At 37.4% G+C, this 16327-nt stretch overlaps 1 protein-coding gene across 3 annotated transcripts in view; it reads left to right on the top strand.

Moving 5' to 3' along the window:
* hmgcra (3-hydroxy-3-methylglutaryl-CoA reductase a) overlaps positions 1-15280 on the top strand; it is a 33994-nt gene extending 18714 nt beyond the window's left edge. For all 3 annotated transcript variants that reach the window (XM_039758426.1, XM_039758427.1, XM_039758425.1), the window contains exons 8-20: positions 31-150; positions 476-633; positions 1504-1745; positions 1832-1995; positions 3177-3371; positions 3715-3873; positions 4829-4986; positions 5080-5185; positions 5277-5447; positions 5964-6104; positions 6300-6458; positions 10066-10220; positions 14452-15280. In XM_039758426.1, the coding sequence (XP_039614360.1) occupies positions 31-150; positions 476-633; positions 1504-1745; positions 1832-1995; positions 3177-3371; positions 3715-3873; positions 4829-4986; positions 5080-5185; positions 5277-5447; positions 5964-6104; positions 6300-6458; positions 10066-10220; positions 14452-14506 (1983 nt within the window). In that variant the 3' untranslated portion in view covers positions 14507-15280. The remainder of the gene's footprint in view (positions 1-30; positions 151-475; positions 634-1503; positions 1746-1831; positions 1996-3176; positions 3372-3714; positions 3874-4828; positions 4987-5079; positions 5186-5276; positions 5448-5963; positions 6105-6299; positions 6459-10065; positions 10221-14451) is intronic.
* Positions 15281-16327: the final 1047 nt, after the last annotated feature.

Below are 16327 nucleotides of genomic sequence, written 5' to 3'. Positions count from 1 at the left end.
TTTACTTTTTCGATTTTCCATTTATGTCAGCTATCTCGGGAAAGTCGTGAGGGACGTCCTATCTGGCAGCTGAGTCACTTTGCTCGTGTTTTAGAGGAGGAAGAAGACAATAAGCCAAATCCAGTGACCCAAAGAGTGAAGATGATTATGGTGGGTTTACTTTCTTTTTGTAGTTTCTATATAACAATCATTTTTTACTTTCAGAATTAAAAAACATATCTATGACACACAGAGGCCCCCACAATAGCATTTAGTTTCGGTAGTCTTAATGCAGTTCCCTCTCACACTGTGCATTATCAAAGAGGGGCTGATCTTTCAAACTAACTTGCTAAGTATTTGATGTATATTTAGTATAACTGGTATATTATTAGAACTGGAGTAGAAATAGCCATTCAGCTATTTATTGCTAAGTCTTTTCACTTTACATACAGTTTACATTTTGTAATATATATTTTTTTCTCCTATTTCTCCTAAGTCTTTGGGACTTGTGCTTGTCCATGCACACAGTCGCTGGATAGCAGAGCCTTCTCCTCAGAATAATACAGCAGACAGCCGCAAAATTACTGCAGGGCTTGAAGTAATGCCAAAAAGAATTGAGCCTGAAATGCCACTCTGGCAGTTTTATATAACCAGGTAAAAAAAAGAAATACAGGTTTCACATAAATTATTTGCAAAATAAAGCCCAACATAATACTTTCCTTGTTTAGTGTTTAAAGGTTTGTTCTTCTGTATGTCAAGAGTTTTCTTGAAATTAAATTACTGAATTTTTGTAAATTTGAAGTGAGAAATTTATTTTAAAAGCTGTGTCATTAGTGAGGCCATGTAATCCAACTGAATTAATATTTAAAAGTATCACTTATAATTTGTATCAGTGAATCTCTCCGATTGCTGAGTTTAAAAGTGAGACTGACATTGAAGTCACATTTGTAACTTTTAGTCTTCAGATGCTTCTCTCATTTTTTTTTAAAGAAATATTCCTCCCAAAATAAAGTCACTCACCCTGCATTTGTAGTGATGACTGAAAATAAAACTAATGTTATATGAAGAATGGAGACAACAAAATTCCTGTTGCAATGTGCTTCAGTTGGTACTCAGCTTACATGAAGTAAATCTCAATTTAGACACACTTTTTTTTATCTTTCTATAACGTATTTAATAGATGTTTCCTCATCCTCAAAGTCTGCTTTCTGAATCTTAAATTTTTGTTATGATGATTTCATATTTATACAAGTTGTGTTCGCTGTTGTTGCAGGGGACCTATCTTAACCCGCAATAATTTTGACATGTTTCCTTAAAACGTACTGACACGCAGTTTAAAAAGATGAGGTAAAATATGAAAGCAAATTGCATGCTTAAGTTTTGGCATTGATGCAGAGGGTCATTTCAAAATCGTTTTATCAAGATTTCATTACCAACATGCGTTAAATATTTATTCATTGTAATTTATATTTAAGGAACTTATGTTTTTTTTTTCTTCTTTTTTTTCTGTTCTTTTTTTAACAGGATGGCCAGCATGGATTTGGAACAAGTAATAACTCTGAGTTTAGCTTTGTTGCTCACTGTCAAGTACATCTTTTTTGAGCAATCAGAAACTGAGTCAACACTGTCTCTGAAAAAAACACCTATGTCAACAATATTAAAACAGGATAAAATAACCGATGAATGTTGTAGGAAAACTGTAAACTCTTCAAAAAGCCCCCAGTGTTCTGCAGCACCGGACATTTCATTTAAAAAAGAAGAGATAGGTATTTGGATTTTAGGTATTTTTATTGGATGTGCAGAAGATTAGGTTTTATGTGTTTCTTAAAATGTCCTAAATTTTCTTTTTCAGATGAAGTTATTAAACCTTTGCCTGTTGTGAGGACACCACAGGCCACGTTTGTTGTGGGTGACAGTGTTTCCCCTAGTGCATCAATTTTGGAACCATTTCAAGACCCAGAAGAATTGGCACCTAGGCCTGTGGATGAGTGTTTAGCAATATTTAAAAATCCAGAGGTGAGACTTCATATTTAGCTCAAATAGAAGAACAGATTGTATGCTGTACACAAGATGACATTTGGTCAGTAAAACTGATAAATTCCAGGGCAATCGAATGAGTTAGGAATCTGTCTTATGTCCGTGTAGTCCTTTTTTTGTGTCAGTGTACTTGGAAAACATACATTGACAGTAATTTTTGGTTATGTCCTCCACTAATGTTGTCAGTCTTGGTAAATGAAAACAAAAATGCCTGAAGAAAAGCTTTTATTTTTATGCTTTTGGATCGTTAATTCAAAATTCTGCAAAATTTCCAAACTTTAATTGTCTTTATTATAATTAAAAAAAAATGTGGGACGAGACAGGACTTTTTAGCCTGCGATGAGACGTGACTTTTTCAGAATGATACTTTTAACGTCCCGCGAGACAAGACTTTGTGCAAGGAGATTTAACCACGTCCGGGTCCAGAAATAAAAGACAAAGGGTAGATGAGAAAGTAGAATGTCGTAAAGAATTCAAAAATGTTGGCACGATACACATGCAGAGCAGGTTAGAGATAATGAAAGCACTAAAATTCTAAAGTCTCAAAAAAATGATAGTAAAGATTGCGCGCACGCAAACAAACGGAAATAATTATTCGGTGAAATAACGGAACAGCAAAAAGATATTGAATATATTGTTTGGATTAAACTTTAAGTTGGAGACTTGTAGATCGTCTAATTTCTGTTGCCATCAGGGAAAAGTAGTGTTTATTCCCAATGAAGAGGCGTATCCACGAGAATTAAAACATTTGTTGTTTAGTGAAAGTGAAATCCATATACGTGAATGGCAGAGACATGAAGTGGCTGGTGCGTAACACAGGCTGGGGGGTTGGCGAAAAAAAAGCGAGCAGCGGGCGAAACCCCCTAGTATACTAAAATAATTGAAACTAAAAAGAAATTCACTTTTTTTTTTTAAATATATATATATATATATAGAGGGCATGATGTGTAGTTTGGCTGCTCACTTTTAGAAAAGTATTTAATCTTTCATTGTTTCGTTTTTACATTTAAGGCAGTCACTAGTTTGTTGATAAATATTTTGTTGCTAATTTTCTTAATATGCTGTTTGAGGATAATCTATAGAACAGTAAAAATTCATTTTTAAATATTGTTTGATTAACTTAATATTTACAAAGGCTTTTTTTTTTTTTTTTTAAACAGATGGGCCCTACATTCTTAAGCAATGATGAGATCATTTCTTTGGTTACTGGAAAGCATATTCCCTCACACAAATTGGAATTTGTTGTGGAGACTCCTGAGCGTGGTGTAGTAATTCGGAGGAAAATGATTGCATCCAAACTTAAAAATCCATTTGCCCTGGAATTTCTTCCACACAAAGACTATGACTATAATCAGGTAAATTAATCTATAATGAAAAAATGCTGAAAATGTATGCATTTGAGGGTTGTGGTTGGTCGTGTAACATACCCATTCAGTTTCTGATTTCTAATCTTCTGATAACTTGATTTAAGATAAGGATTCACATTTTAGTTGAAACTGAAACCATGACAACCTTCAAGATATATCTGAGTGAGATGTCGGTACAGCTTAGCTGTTAGATAAACAAAAAAGCTTGATGGACTGAATGGTGACTTCTCGTTTGTCAGTTTTCTTATGTTCTTTTAACAACACTGCAGAGCAGTGCCATATTTCAGTTTGTGGATTTGTATTTTGAAATTGTTGAATTCTCCTTTTATAGGTGATGGGAACTTGCTGTGAGAATGTTATTGGGTACATGCCTGTGCCAGTTGGAGTAGCAGGGCCCTTGACTTTGGATGGCAAGCAATTTCAGGTGCCCATGGCAACAACAGAAGGGTGTCTTGTAGCAAGTGTTAATCGTGGTTGCAGAGCAATCACTGTGAGTATCCTAATATCAGACATCTTAATGCAGTGGCGTTCACTTATTCAGAGGGAGATGAGCACAAATAATTATAAACTTTGTTAATTGAAAACGGTTTCTGACTTTTTACAGTGTTTATACAATGTATTAGGCAGTAATATGATGACAGACCGTTTCCTACATCATTACACAGCTACAAAAAATTTGTATTGCATTGCTATGTGTAGCAGTAGGTCTCCCATCTAAAGTGGAATTGCAACTGCTTCCAGTCAGTTTTGTTTGCTTATACATGCCAAAAATTTAGTTCAGATATATTTCTTGAAATTAAATTGATCAGTCAAACAAAATATCTTGCAGTTTTGATTCAAACGTAGCAATGTAACCAACTTCTAATGAAACTATGACCCTTTTTAACAGAAATATCTTACACATTTACTCTATTTAGTTCATTCTTTTGTGGTACTTTAGTGCAATCAATCAAGTCTTATGTTATGAGGAGTCTGTCTGTAGTGAATATCATTCTCCTGTTATGAGGAGTCTGTCTGTAGTGAATATCATTCTCCTGTTTATGCTTATTTTTGTCAGGTACAGAACAGGCATGTCACATAACTTGCTGAGGGTCACATTTTTATTTTTTTTTTTATCAGTTCAGATGCAATTATATTCCAACAATTACTTGTGCTGTTAAGTCTGACATGATGAATCATTTTAGTGTGTGGCGCATTTAAATCAGTGCAAGGTTTTACAAGAGTCGCATACATATTAAACCTGCCATTGTGAGTGTGTTTTCTTGCAGTATATTTGTAGAAACCTTTTTAAGCAACTGCATAATAAGTTAGCACTTGTAGAAATTTGTATTATTAAGGTTTTTAGATGTATGTAATGTTACACTTTGCAGGTTAAGTTATACATATAGAGTATAGTATTATCTTGACAGATAATTATTTTGCCTTTTTTATTTTTTAATGGGAAGCTTGGGGGAGGAGCCAGCAGTCAAATCTTGGCAGACGGCATGACACGCGGCCCTGTGGTCAAACTACCTTCAGCGTGCCAAGCAGCAGAGGTGAAGGCATGGCTAGAGAGCCACGAGGGATTTGAGTGTGTTAAAGAAGTATTTAACAACTCTAGCAGGTTTGTTGATCAAATATTTCCACACCAGTCTGTTATTTTAACAAAGTTTGCCAAAAACAGCTGCTTAATTCGTCTTTTTTTAATTGAATAAAGATTTGCACGTCTGGAGAAGCTTCTTGTTACGCTTGCTGGACGAACTGTCTTTATTCGGTTTCAATCAAAAACTGGAGATGCTATGGGAATGAACATGGTTTCAAAGGTGTGTTGCTTTATCTTTACCTTATTACCGTTCTGTGTACCATAAGAAAGCTCATCATGGACATGTTAACCTTTGTGCAATATTTTGGCAGGGTACGGAACAAGCACTTGGCAGACTTAAAGAAGAGTTTCCTGAGGTGGAAGTTGTTGCTCTTAGTGGGAACTTCTGTACAGACAAGAAGCCTGCAGCCATTAACTGGATTGAGGGCAGGGGAAAATCTGTTGTCTGTGAATGCATGATCCCTGCAAAGATTGTCCGTGAAGTATGTGCTTTTTAAGAAGCTCACTGTAAATTAATTTCAGGAATATAAGTCAGTGTTCCCTTCCCCCCGAAAACATAGGAACAGATTATCTATACATTTGTTTTTTTTATTATCAATTGAATGTACCTGTTGCTATACCTCTTAGTCCATCCCAGCCATAAAGATCAAAATGGTTTGTAATTCACATTGAATGGTCTGATTACATCTAGGAGTTTGCTTCCTTCCTTTTCTAAAGTGATGCTTTATTGGTACACGGTTTTAAACGTGCAGCCTACTAATAGTTAAAGTCTTATTTTGGATTTAATTTTTGTCTCCCTTTCAAGCCAATCCTATTTTTATGATCTCGGTGTGTATCCTTCTAATGTCTGTGAAACACTAATGTTGCTAGCAGCTGTCCTAAACTAAATCCCACATATCTGGGCAAAATTTCAAAAGTGTGAGCATCCAATATATATATATGTTGAATTGATCATAACAAACTTAATAAAATATTTCCATTTTTTATCTTTTGTTCAGGTTTTGAAAACATCTACAGCTGCACTAATTGAAGTTAACATTAGCAAAAACCTTGTTGGTTCTGCTATGGCTGGCAGCATAGGAGGATACAACGCTCAAGCAGCAAACATTGTAACTGCCATCTATATTGCTTGTGGTCAGGTAAGGCTTGTGATATTCCTCATATGTTTTTAACATTTTTAATACCAAACATTTTATTTTATTTTGGAGTTTATTTACAGTATTTAAAACTGCATTATTTTATATTTTGCCATAAATCTTCATGTAATAACTGTTAGCTTATAATTGTATTGTTAGCTTTTATTATATAGTTTAAATAGACCCTGTTTACTTCAGGATCCTGCACAGAATGTTGGGAGCTCAAACTGCATCACCCTTATGGAAGCAACTGGTCCCACAAATGAAGATCTGTATATCAGTTGTACAATGCCATCTATAGAAGTTGGGACAGTGGGAGGAGGAACAAATCTGGCACCACAACAAGCTTGCTTGCAGGTATATGATGGAAAGAGCTACTTTCTTTGCTAGTGCATTTTAGTTTTGGAATTTTTTTCTAGTGGGACGGTGACCCACTACAAAGCTATCAAATCAAAAATAACTATTACACTAGTCTGTTTAATTTATGATAGCGTGTCAGATATCATTATACCTTTGATTAATATCCTTCATCTCCTAATCCTAAACGCAAAGTTACTTTTACTGAGCCTGAATTGTCATAAAAACGACTATGATAAAATCTGTCACTTCATACAAAAAAAAAAAAGTTGTGCTGATCAGTTTAATACCTTTTTGTAATAATTACTACAACAATTACAGTGCCAGGAAATTAGGTCTATGGTATTTCCATGTTTGTGAAACTATTTGCAAATTTGAATTGCATTCCACTTCAGCTACTGTTCAACCTCTTGGCCTACCTTAGTTTGATTGCCACACTATCTGTATGTATATAGCTGTCGTCTAATGCGTATGGTATTTATACTCTGTAGTGCAATTGCACCAAGGTCCTGCTTTTTGGATTTTAGTAACACAATTATAACAGGACTTTTCTGTAGTGACACATTTCTTTATAGACTGTGTAGCAGAACAGTTACCAGACAGTGCCACTGGAACCAGGTACTGTGTCATTGCTGCATTGTTTTGGTCTGTACTGCTTTTATCCCAGCAAGCGAACAAGCAAATAAAGGTTGATATCCCTCTGTTGATTGTTCTCAGAATGGAACAAAAGTGCCATATCTAATGACAAAAAGACTTTATAAAGAGAGTTCAACCTGTTGTCACAAGAATCACTTAATGTGCATCACTTGTTCAACAAGCATGTACTAATCTTGTTAAATTTCCCATCAGTTAAACAAAAGGCACCAACTTGAAAACAAAAGTCTATAACTTACCAACCATTTCCACTTTAAAGGAGCAAGTTTCTCGATTTAAGAAAACGTGCCTTCTTCTATTCCAAGTCATGCTTGTGACAGCAAAACTAAAACTGGAAATAGTGCATTTTTTCACAAATTCTTGTTACTGTTTTCTTGAGGCAAGGATATGTTTCCTGTTCGTATGTATTCTAGCAATGGGTGTCATGGATAGAGTTTTAACACTTTGTCTTGACAATTCAGTTTTTTGGCCATGGCTTCGTAACAACAGACAATGCACATTCAAATCATATGATTTTTTTTTTTCTTAACGGCAACTACTTTTCCTCTGTTACATTCTGTGTTATTTTATTCAACTTGTGGAGAGAGGTTTACATTGAGTGGCAGCATAGTTGCAAAGATTGCGCACATATGAATTTCATTGTATGCTGTAAAGCTGAACTCGACTGATTACACTGAACTGCTCTTTATTTATTTATTTTTTTATTATTATATAAGAAGCAGTAGATTTTTTGACGGAACCAAGACGCCTGCACATCAATACTAAGTTCACAGGGCCAAACAACACTCACTACTATGCACTCTCCATAGTGTATCTATCATGTGCACACATAATAAAAAAAAATACTGACAAAGTAAAAATGCAGAGAGTACGATGTAGCAAACCACAATGTAACAGATGGAAGCTGTACAAACCAAACGTCAAATTTAATAGGGCTGTTCCTGAGGATATTGTAATAACTGAAAATGTTTCAGAGCTAGTAAACTCACCGATACCAATCAATCCATAAGTACGCAAGTAGAACATGCAAACTCCATGTAGACCCTAGGCACTGTGAAGATTGTTTTCACCCTTCCTATGCTAAAACTTGTGTTCTGACCTTTCTAAACTTTACCATGACTAAAACTAAATGTATGCCTGTAACATCTGTTTAGTTCTTGTAAACCTATTTCACACTTTGTGCTTATTTCAATGCTAGACCACTTAGGCGGAAGCAGGCAATATCTTTGTGATATAACAGAATAAGCTTACATGTAGTGAAATACATAGTGAAGGACTGTGAGTAATCAAGTGTGGTTTTTTTCAGTGATTATTGTCTAGTTGTCTATAGAGCACAGACAGCAGTCCACATCTGGGTATCTGCATTGAATAATATCAGTAAACAGTGCTTTGAGATGACTTGTCAAGGTGAAAAGTATATGTTGAGGAGAAACTGCACCCCCAGGGCTGAAAAGTTTCCAGGGAGCACTGCCTGTTTTTTTTTTAATGGCTAACTCTCACAGCAGTATTGTATTCTTTCTAAAATGACATGGACATGCTGTTTTACAATATGTGTGCAATCTCTGGACTCGAATCAAGATTTAATAACATTTTTAGGTGAAAAAATGGATATATTCATATTTTTAAGGCTTGGTGGATGTGTTTGCTCTGAGGCTAGGGATCTGCTCTGGCAATCGGAAAGCAAGTTTTAATCCCGTAAATGCCAGAAGTGACTTTACTCCATTGGTCCCTTGAGCAAGGCCCTTTTCCTGCAACTGCTTCGTCCTGGGTATGATGTTAATCTGTATCCAGCCCTGCAAGCAGGTCCTCCAACTTACAGGGAGAACTTGGGGGTTGGTGGCAGGTTTGGCACTCCAGCCACCATTAAAAACAAAAACAAACACCTCGCATTGTTTCAGTTTGATGCTGCACTCTAGTCCCAATCCAGGTGGTCCATTATGTGGTGGGTGCAGCAGCGTGCTATCAGTGCATGCTCCCAAACTTTCTTCTCTCTCTCTCCTTTTACATTGGTATTCTGGTACCCTTCACCTTCATTAAATGCAAGAGTAGGCTACATTTTTTTTTTTTTTTTTAAATAAAGGAATGCTTCGCTTTAGACCACAGTTTCACATGTCAAACTTAATACATACCTTGATGTTGAAATAAATAACATAACTTGAAAAATACCAGAGTTCTCCTTTTAATCTCAAGGCCTCAGTTTCTTCAAACAATACGTATTGTGAGTTTTCTTACCTTAGAATTTGATGCGGCTGACCTTTGTTGCTTTGAAAAATGCAACAGCTGTGTTTTTCTTGCATTTTCTATTATGTAGACTGTATTTGCAGATCATTCTTACTGATAAGTAAGTATTTCAAAACCAATATAGTACAAAGGTTTTCACAACAGTATTTTTAAGATAATCTGTGACGGTGATGGATAGGCACAGCATTTTACTACTCTCATCACAAAACATGGGCCAATTCAGTTCAAAATTGTAAATCTCTGCATCTCTGTCTAGGTTAGCATTGTAACAAATCTAACCTGGATTACACTTCTTCCACTTGTACCCTACTGAATTATGGCTTTCACCTGCCTATTGTGAAGCAGCCATCAAACTCCATGCTTTCATTGGCCACTTTGAATTAATATCAGATGCAGTGCCATTTCCCTATGAACACTCGGGAGTTGGTGCACTGTATTTACTGCATTACTGATGTGGCTTCTTGTTTTGCTCAATCGGAAAAATCCAAACCTGTCTGTTATAGCATGGTTGAGGCAGCCTGTATACAGTATTTAAAGATGTTAATTATTATAAACGGGTCATTAATTATACATTTACAATGAATGTTTACTATTTAAATTAATCAAAAGAAAAGTCATGCCTGTATAACTGCTTCATTTATAAATGGTGTCTTTCAGAACTTGTATTGCATAGCTTTAAAGTCTTTTCATTAATATTTTTGTATGTTTGCAGATGCTGGGGGTTCAAGGTGCTAGCAAAGAGAATCCTGGTGAAAATGCCCGCCTACTGGCAAGAGTTGTTTGTGCTACTGTACTGGCAGGAGAGCTGTCTCTAATGGCAGCACTGGCAGCTGGCCATCTTGTAAAAAGTCATATGATTCATAATAGGTAAGAATCCTTCATATTTGGCTAACTAGTAATTATGTTCATTGTAAGCTTCATGGTACTATTTTCTATTTGTATAAAGTTTATTCATGGTTGTGGAATGATTTGAGCTATAGCTTCACAAGTCCAGTGTCCTGGGTTCAGATCCTGCACTCAGTCTTTGACTTTTTCTCACCCCTACACCACACAATTGCTAATGTGTGGTGAGCATAACGGCGCAAAATGGCTGCCGTCACATCATCCAGGTCGGTGCTACACATTGGTGGTGGTTGAGGTGGCTCCCCACTCTCTATGTAAAGTGCTTTGAGCAGTGAAAAAAACACTTATTATTATTCTTATTACAGCCGTGTCCAAAAGTTTTGAGAATGACACAAGTATTAGTTTTGACATAGTTTGCTGCTTCAGTGTTTTTAGAACTTTTTGTCAGATGTTTCTATGGTGTAGTGAAGTACAGTTAGGTCCATAAATATTTGGACAGAGACAACTTTTTTCTAATTTTGGTTCTGTACATTACCACAATGAATTTTAAATTAAACAACTCGGATGCAGTTGAAGTGCAGATTTTAAGCTTTAATGCAGTGGGTTGAACAAAAAGATTGCATAAAAATGTGAGGCAACTAAAGTATTTTTTTCTAACACAATCCCGTCATTTCAGGGGCTCAGAAGTAATTGGACAAATTAATTAACTGGAAACAAAATGTTCATTTCTAATACTTGGTTGAAAACCCTTTGCTGGCAATGACAGCCTGAATTCTTGAACTCACGGACATCACCAGATGCTGCGTTTCCTCCTTTTTAATGCTCTGCCAGGCCTTTACTGCAGTGGCTTTCGGTTGCTGTTTGTTTGTGGGCCTTTCTGTCCGAAGTTTAGTCTTCAACAAGTGAAATGCACGCTCAATTGGGTTAAGATCAGGTGACTGACTTGGCCATCCAAGAATTTTCCACTTCTTTGCTTTAATAAACTCCTGGGTTGCTTTGGCTGTATGTTATGAGTCATTGTCCATCTGTATCATGAAACGCCTCCCAATCAATTTGACTGTATTTAGCTGGATTTGAGCAGACAGTATGTCTCTGAACACCTCAGAATTCATCTGGCTGCTCCTGTCCTAGTGTCACATCATCAATAAACACTAGTGTCCCAGTGCCACTGGCAGCCATGCACGCCCAAGCCATCACACTGCCTGACTCCACTGTGTTTTACAGATGATGTGCTATGCTTTGGATAATGAGCTGTTCCACGCCTTCTCCATACTTTTTTTCGTGCCATCATTCTGGTAGGGGTTGATCTTGGCTTCATCTGTCAAAAGAATGTTTTCCAGAACTGTGCTGGCTTTTTTAGATGTTCTTTAGCAAAGTCCAGTCTAGCCTTTCTGTTCTTGAGGCTTATGAGTGGCTTGCACCTTGCAGTGCACCCTCGGTATTTACTTTCATGCAGTCTTCTCTTTATGGTAGACTTGGATATCGATACGCCGACCCCCTGGAGAGTGTTGTTCACTTGGTTGGCTGTTGTGAAGGGGTTTCTCTTCACCATGGAAATGATTCTGCGATCATCCACCACTGTTGTCTTCCGTGGACGTCCAGGTCTTTTTGCGTTGCTGAGTTCACCAGTGCTCACTTTCTTTTACAGGATGAACCAAACTGTAGATTTTGCCACTCGTAATATTGTAGCAATTTCTCGGATGGGTTTTTTCTGCTTAAGCTTAAGGGTGGCTTCTTTCATCTGCATGGAGAGCTCCTTTGACCGCATGTTGTCTGTTCACAGCAAAATCTTCCACGTGCAGCACCAAAACACCTCAAATCAACTCCAGGCCTTTTATCTGCTGAATTGATAAGACATAACGACGGACTTGAACACACCTGCCCATGAAATAGCCTTTGAGTCAATTGTCCAATTACTTTTGAGCCCCTGAAATGAAGGGATTGTGTTAAAAAAATGCTTTAGTTGCCTCACATTTTTAAGCAACCCACCGAATTAAAGCTGAAAGTCTGCACTTCAACTGCATTTGAGTTGTTTCATTTAAAATTCATTGTGATAATGTACAGAACCAAAATTAGAAAAAGTCTCTGTCCAAATATTTATGGACCTAACTGTATAATTACACATATTTCATAAGTTTCAAAGGCTTTTATTGACATTTGCATTAAGTTTATGCAGAGTCAATATTTGAGTGTTGGCCTCCTTTTTTCAAGATTCCTCTTGAATTTGCCCTGCCATGCTGTCAATCAACTTCTGGGCCAAATCCTGAATGATGGCTGCCCATTCTTGCATAATCAATGCTTGGAGTTTGTCAGAATTTGTGGGTTTTTGTTTGTCCACCCACCTGTTGAGGATTGACCACAAGTTCTCAATGGGATTAAGGTCTGGGAGTTTCCTGGCCATGGACTCAAAATTTCGATGTTTTGTTCCTCAAGCCCCTTAGTTATCAGTTTTGCCTTATGGTGTGGTGCTCCATCATTCGTCACCAAACTGTTCTTGGCTGGTTGGGAGAAGTTGCTCCCTGAGGATATTTTGGCACCAGTCTTTATTCATGGCTCTGTTCTTAGGCAAAATTGTGAGTGAGCCCACTCCCTTGACTGAGAAGTAACCCCACACATGAATCTTTTTTCTGGATGCCCCAAACTATAGGAAAGGGGATTCATCAGACAAAATGACTTTACGCCAGTCCTCAGCAGTCCAATCCCTGTACCTTTTGCAGAATATCAGTCTGTCCCTGATATTTTTCTTGGAGAGAAGTGGCTTCTTTGCTACTCTTCTTGACACCAGGCCATCTTCCAAAAGTGTTTGCCTCACTGCGTGTGCAGATGCTCTCACACCTGCACTGGTGGTGCCCCCCGATCCCACAGCTGAACCGACTTTAGGAGACAGTCCTGGTGCTTTGCTGGGTTTTCTTGGGTGCCCTGAAACCTTCTTCACAACAATTGAACTTCTCTGTTGTAACTCCATCAGTATGACAGAATGATCTCCAGCCTTGTCCTCGTCAGCACTCTCACCCTTTGTTAACGAGAGGATCACTGAAATGATGTCAGCAGGGCTGAAATGCAGTGGAAATTATTTTTTGGGGGATTAAGTTCATTTTTATGGCACAGAGAGACTTTGCAATTAATTGCAATTCATCAGATCATTCTTCATTACATTCAGGAGTAGATGCAAATTGCTATCATAAAAACTGAGGTAGCAAACGTTATGAAAATTACTATTTGTGTCATTCTTAGAACTTTTGGCCACGTCTATAGTGTTTCTGGCATAGGCTTTGGACCTTGTGTTAGGTTAAGTTTTGTACTATAAAGCAGCATCATTTGTAGTTGGGATGGGAGAGAAAAGATCCATGATGGCTGTATTTCAAAAATACAAAAAGGTGCCTTAGAAACAGCAGCTGACACAGTTAACATTTCTGTAGAAATACAAGAACAAACTTTTGTGTCAGTTAACCAGTTATTTGGAGTGTTTCAAGTGCCGTATGAGATTTTTCAGCTGGTACTTCATGTAACACATACATTAAGGTGTTAAGATGGAAGTCAAATACTAGAAAAGCTTCCTTCACAACACAATTTGATGTTTATTTGCAATACAGCATCTAAATTGCATATTTTGTTGTTGTTTTGTTGGTTTTTCGGCCGCACGGTTTCATATTTCAAGGGCCTAACTCTGTCCTCACAAATTAATTCCTATCTATTCTCAAACGCCAAGGGTGATGTGACAGCAGCCAGTACAGCAGTTTGTTATCCAAGGCATTTGAAGAATCGCCCACTCATTAATGTTTTAACCATTTCATTGTTTTCGATTCAACTTTGACCTTTTATCTGAAATCAGTAAAAGTATGTGATATAAATATCTACATACTTAACCCATAAAAACATTTGAAATATCATCAGTTCTAATAGGTAGGATCATCAGTACTACAGGTTCAGGTGATTAATAATAGAAAGTCTGGGGTGAAAGATCACCTAAAAGTGGTGTCGGAGTCGGGTCAGTCAAAAAAGACCTGGTAGGTTAGTATTGTGAAAATGAACGTTCACCTTTGTCACTGTTACGGTATTCTAGTATTTTCAGTTTGATTTTTACTAGATTGATAAACATGGACATTTGTCTTAATTTCCTACTTCTGTAAACGGTCATCTACAAACACTTAGTGTTAGCAGTCAGGTCATTCTGGACAGGTTACATATTTGTGCGAATAAATGAAATATGGTGGAGATGAACTATTTTAACTGTCCTTGATCTCGTGATTTTTAGGTCAAAAGTAAACTTGCAAGAGCTCCCTGGTACATGCACCAAGAATGCGGCTTGAAGAGAGGGCACTGCCATTTCTGTGAAAAGCTGCTGTATTTGCAATGGCTGCTGGGAAATGAACCTCTCCAATGACATGAACACACTGAGCTTTTTTTGCGAAAAGTTATTATGTAAAGGCCATTCAAGAAAATGTGCTTTAAGGTATACGGTACAAGTATATTGTAAAAAGACGGATGAGTTCATTGCCACTTTTACATGTTTTCATATCTGTACATTCAAAAGTGTTGTGCTGCCAAACATCCCAACTAACCGTTCTAGTTCAAAAGACATGGCTGCCTGGGGTGAGGATGGAAGATCTGGGGTGCGTAGGCTGCGATGGAAGACCAAATTTGTTTGTTTGTATTTCTATAAATTCAGATTCAGAGAGCTTTATACTGTAAGTTCTTTAAAGACCACCATTGTTTGCTGTACAATTTCTTTGTAATTATTGAGAAAAATCTGGGGTTACTAGATCAGTCATCATAAAAAGTTGCAAACGGAGCCAATAACGGATTAATCCTGCGCTGAATGGTTTAATTTTGCAAAAACTGGACTGCGCTGATTAACAGTTTCTGTCCTTTGGATTCCCCTGCTGTAAAGTACTTTTTTTTATTTCCTCCCATTTTCTTTGGTCCATTTTATTGGTTCCAGTAATGTGAAGATTGGGGTTATTTTACAATCTGGACACTTAATGTGCAATTTGATTTTCTAAAATGCAAATATTATGTTAAGTGAAACATTGGCCCACCGATCAACATGCAGCAGTGCGCAGAGCCCCCCATTGGGTGGAGATGCTGGGGTGCCCTGTCTTAGGAGCGTCATGAGAACGCAGATTAACATTCAGGGGCGGAGTTGGACGGAGGTGACGGAGGGCTGCAGCTTTTTGTTTTATTCATTGGCCTCGCCTTTGATTCTTGCGCTCGGCTGCAGCAGCCGTTTCAAGTGTTGAAGATTTTGAATCATTGAGAACTGAAGCAGATATGTTGGGGGTTGTTTTTTCCCCCTCCTAATTTTCTTTCTAAATATTTTTTTAAACTCTTCCTCTAAATGCATACCAATATTAGCCGTTGTCTCTCTTATGAAATGTTAACTGGCTGCAGGTTCAGGAAGCAGAGCAAAAATGAACAAAAAAAAAAAAAAGTGTTCTGAAACTTCAGCATATAACTGACCAAAGTGAAAAGTGGCGGCCACAACAGCCCTCCAAAAACTGGGGACTCTGAACTGAAATCGTCCTTCTGTGCGGTGCTACAGAAGACCCCAAATTCAAGTCCCTACCTCTGCCCCAGGGGGGCCGAGCAGGTCAGAGAATGTTCTGGTGGTTTGGGGACGGTTGTCTTTACAGTGGGGTCTTGTGACTCCATGCTGCGTTTTTGCCAACAATGTTGGTTAGCATTTGCGGCCGAAGAATCAGATGTAATTTATTGATGAGCCTACTGTATGTACAGTCATTGTATAAAATGTATTATGGGAAAGAAGGTGTCAAGCTATTGTACAGATGTCTTAAAATAATGAGTCTATTTAAGCTATTTACATAACCGGGTTAGTATTTTTATCACAGATTTGGACTTTGTTCCTCTTCAGTTGTAATACTGTGCCATGTATATTTATAAAATAAATAAGGAAACACTGACTGACCATGAGGACTGTTGGAACTTTTCCATCCCATTTGTAACTGCAGGTTAGCCGTTGTCATCATGGTGGTCCCGTGGTGTACTTGGTGTATTTTTATGTAGCTGGTTTAATTGTAATGCACTTAAAAAACATTTGGTACGTAGAAGTCGCTCACATCTACAGTCAGGAATGTTTTTGCTCATTTTTCTCAGAACTGTTTAAAACTTAA

This window comes from Polypterus senegalus, chromosome 7, assembly GCF_016835505.1.
Source record: "Polypterus senegalus isolate Bchr_013 chromosome 7, ASM1683550v1, whole genome shotgun sequence".
In the NCBI taxonomy this organism is placed as follows: domain Eukaryota; kingdom Metazoa; phylum Chordata; class Cladistia; order Polypteriformes; family Polypteridae; genus Polypterus; species Polypterus senegalus.
This window is presented reverse-complemented; position numbering and strand designations above follow the sequence as displayed.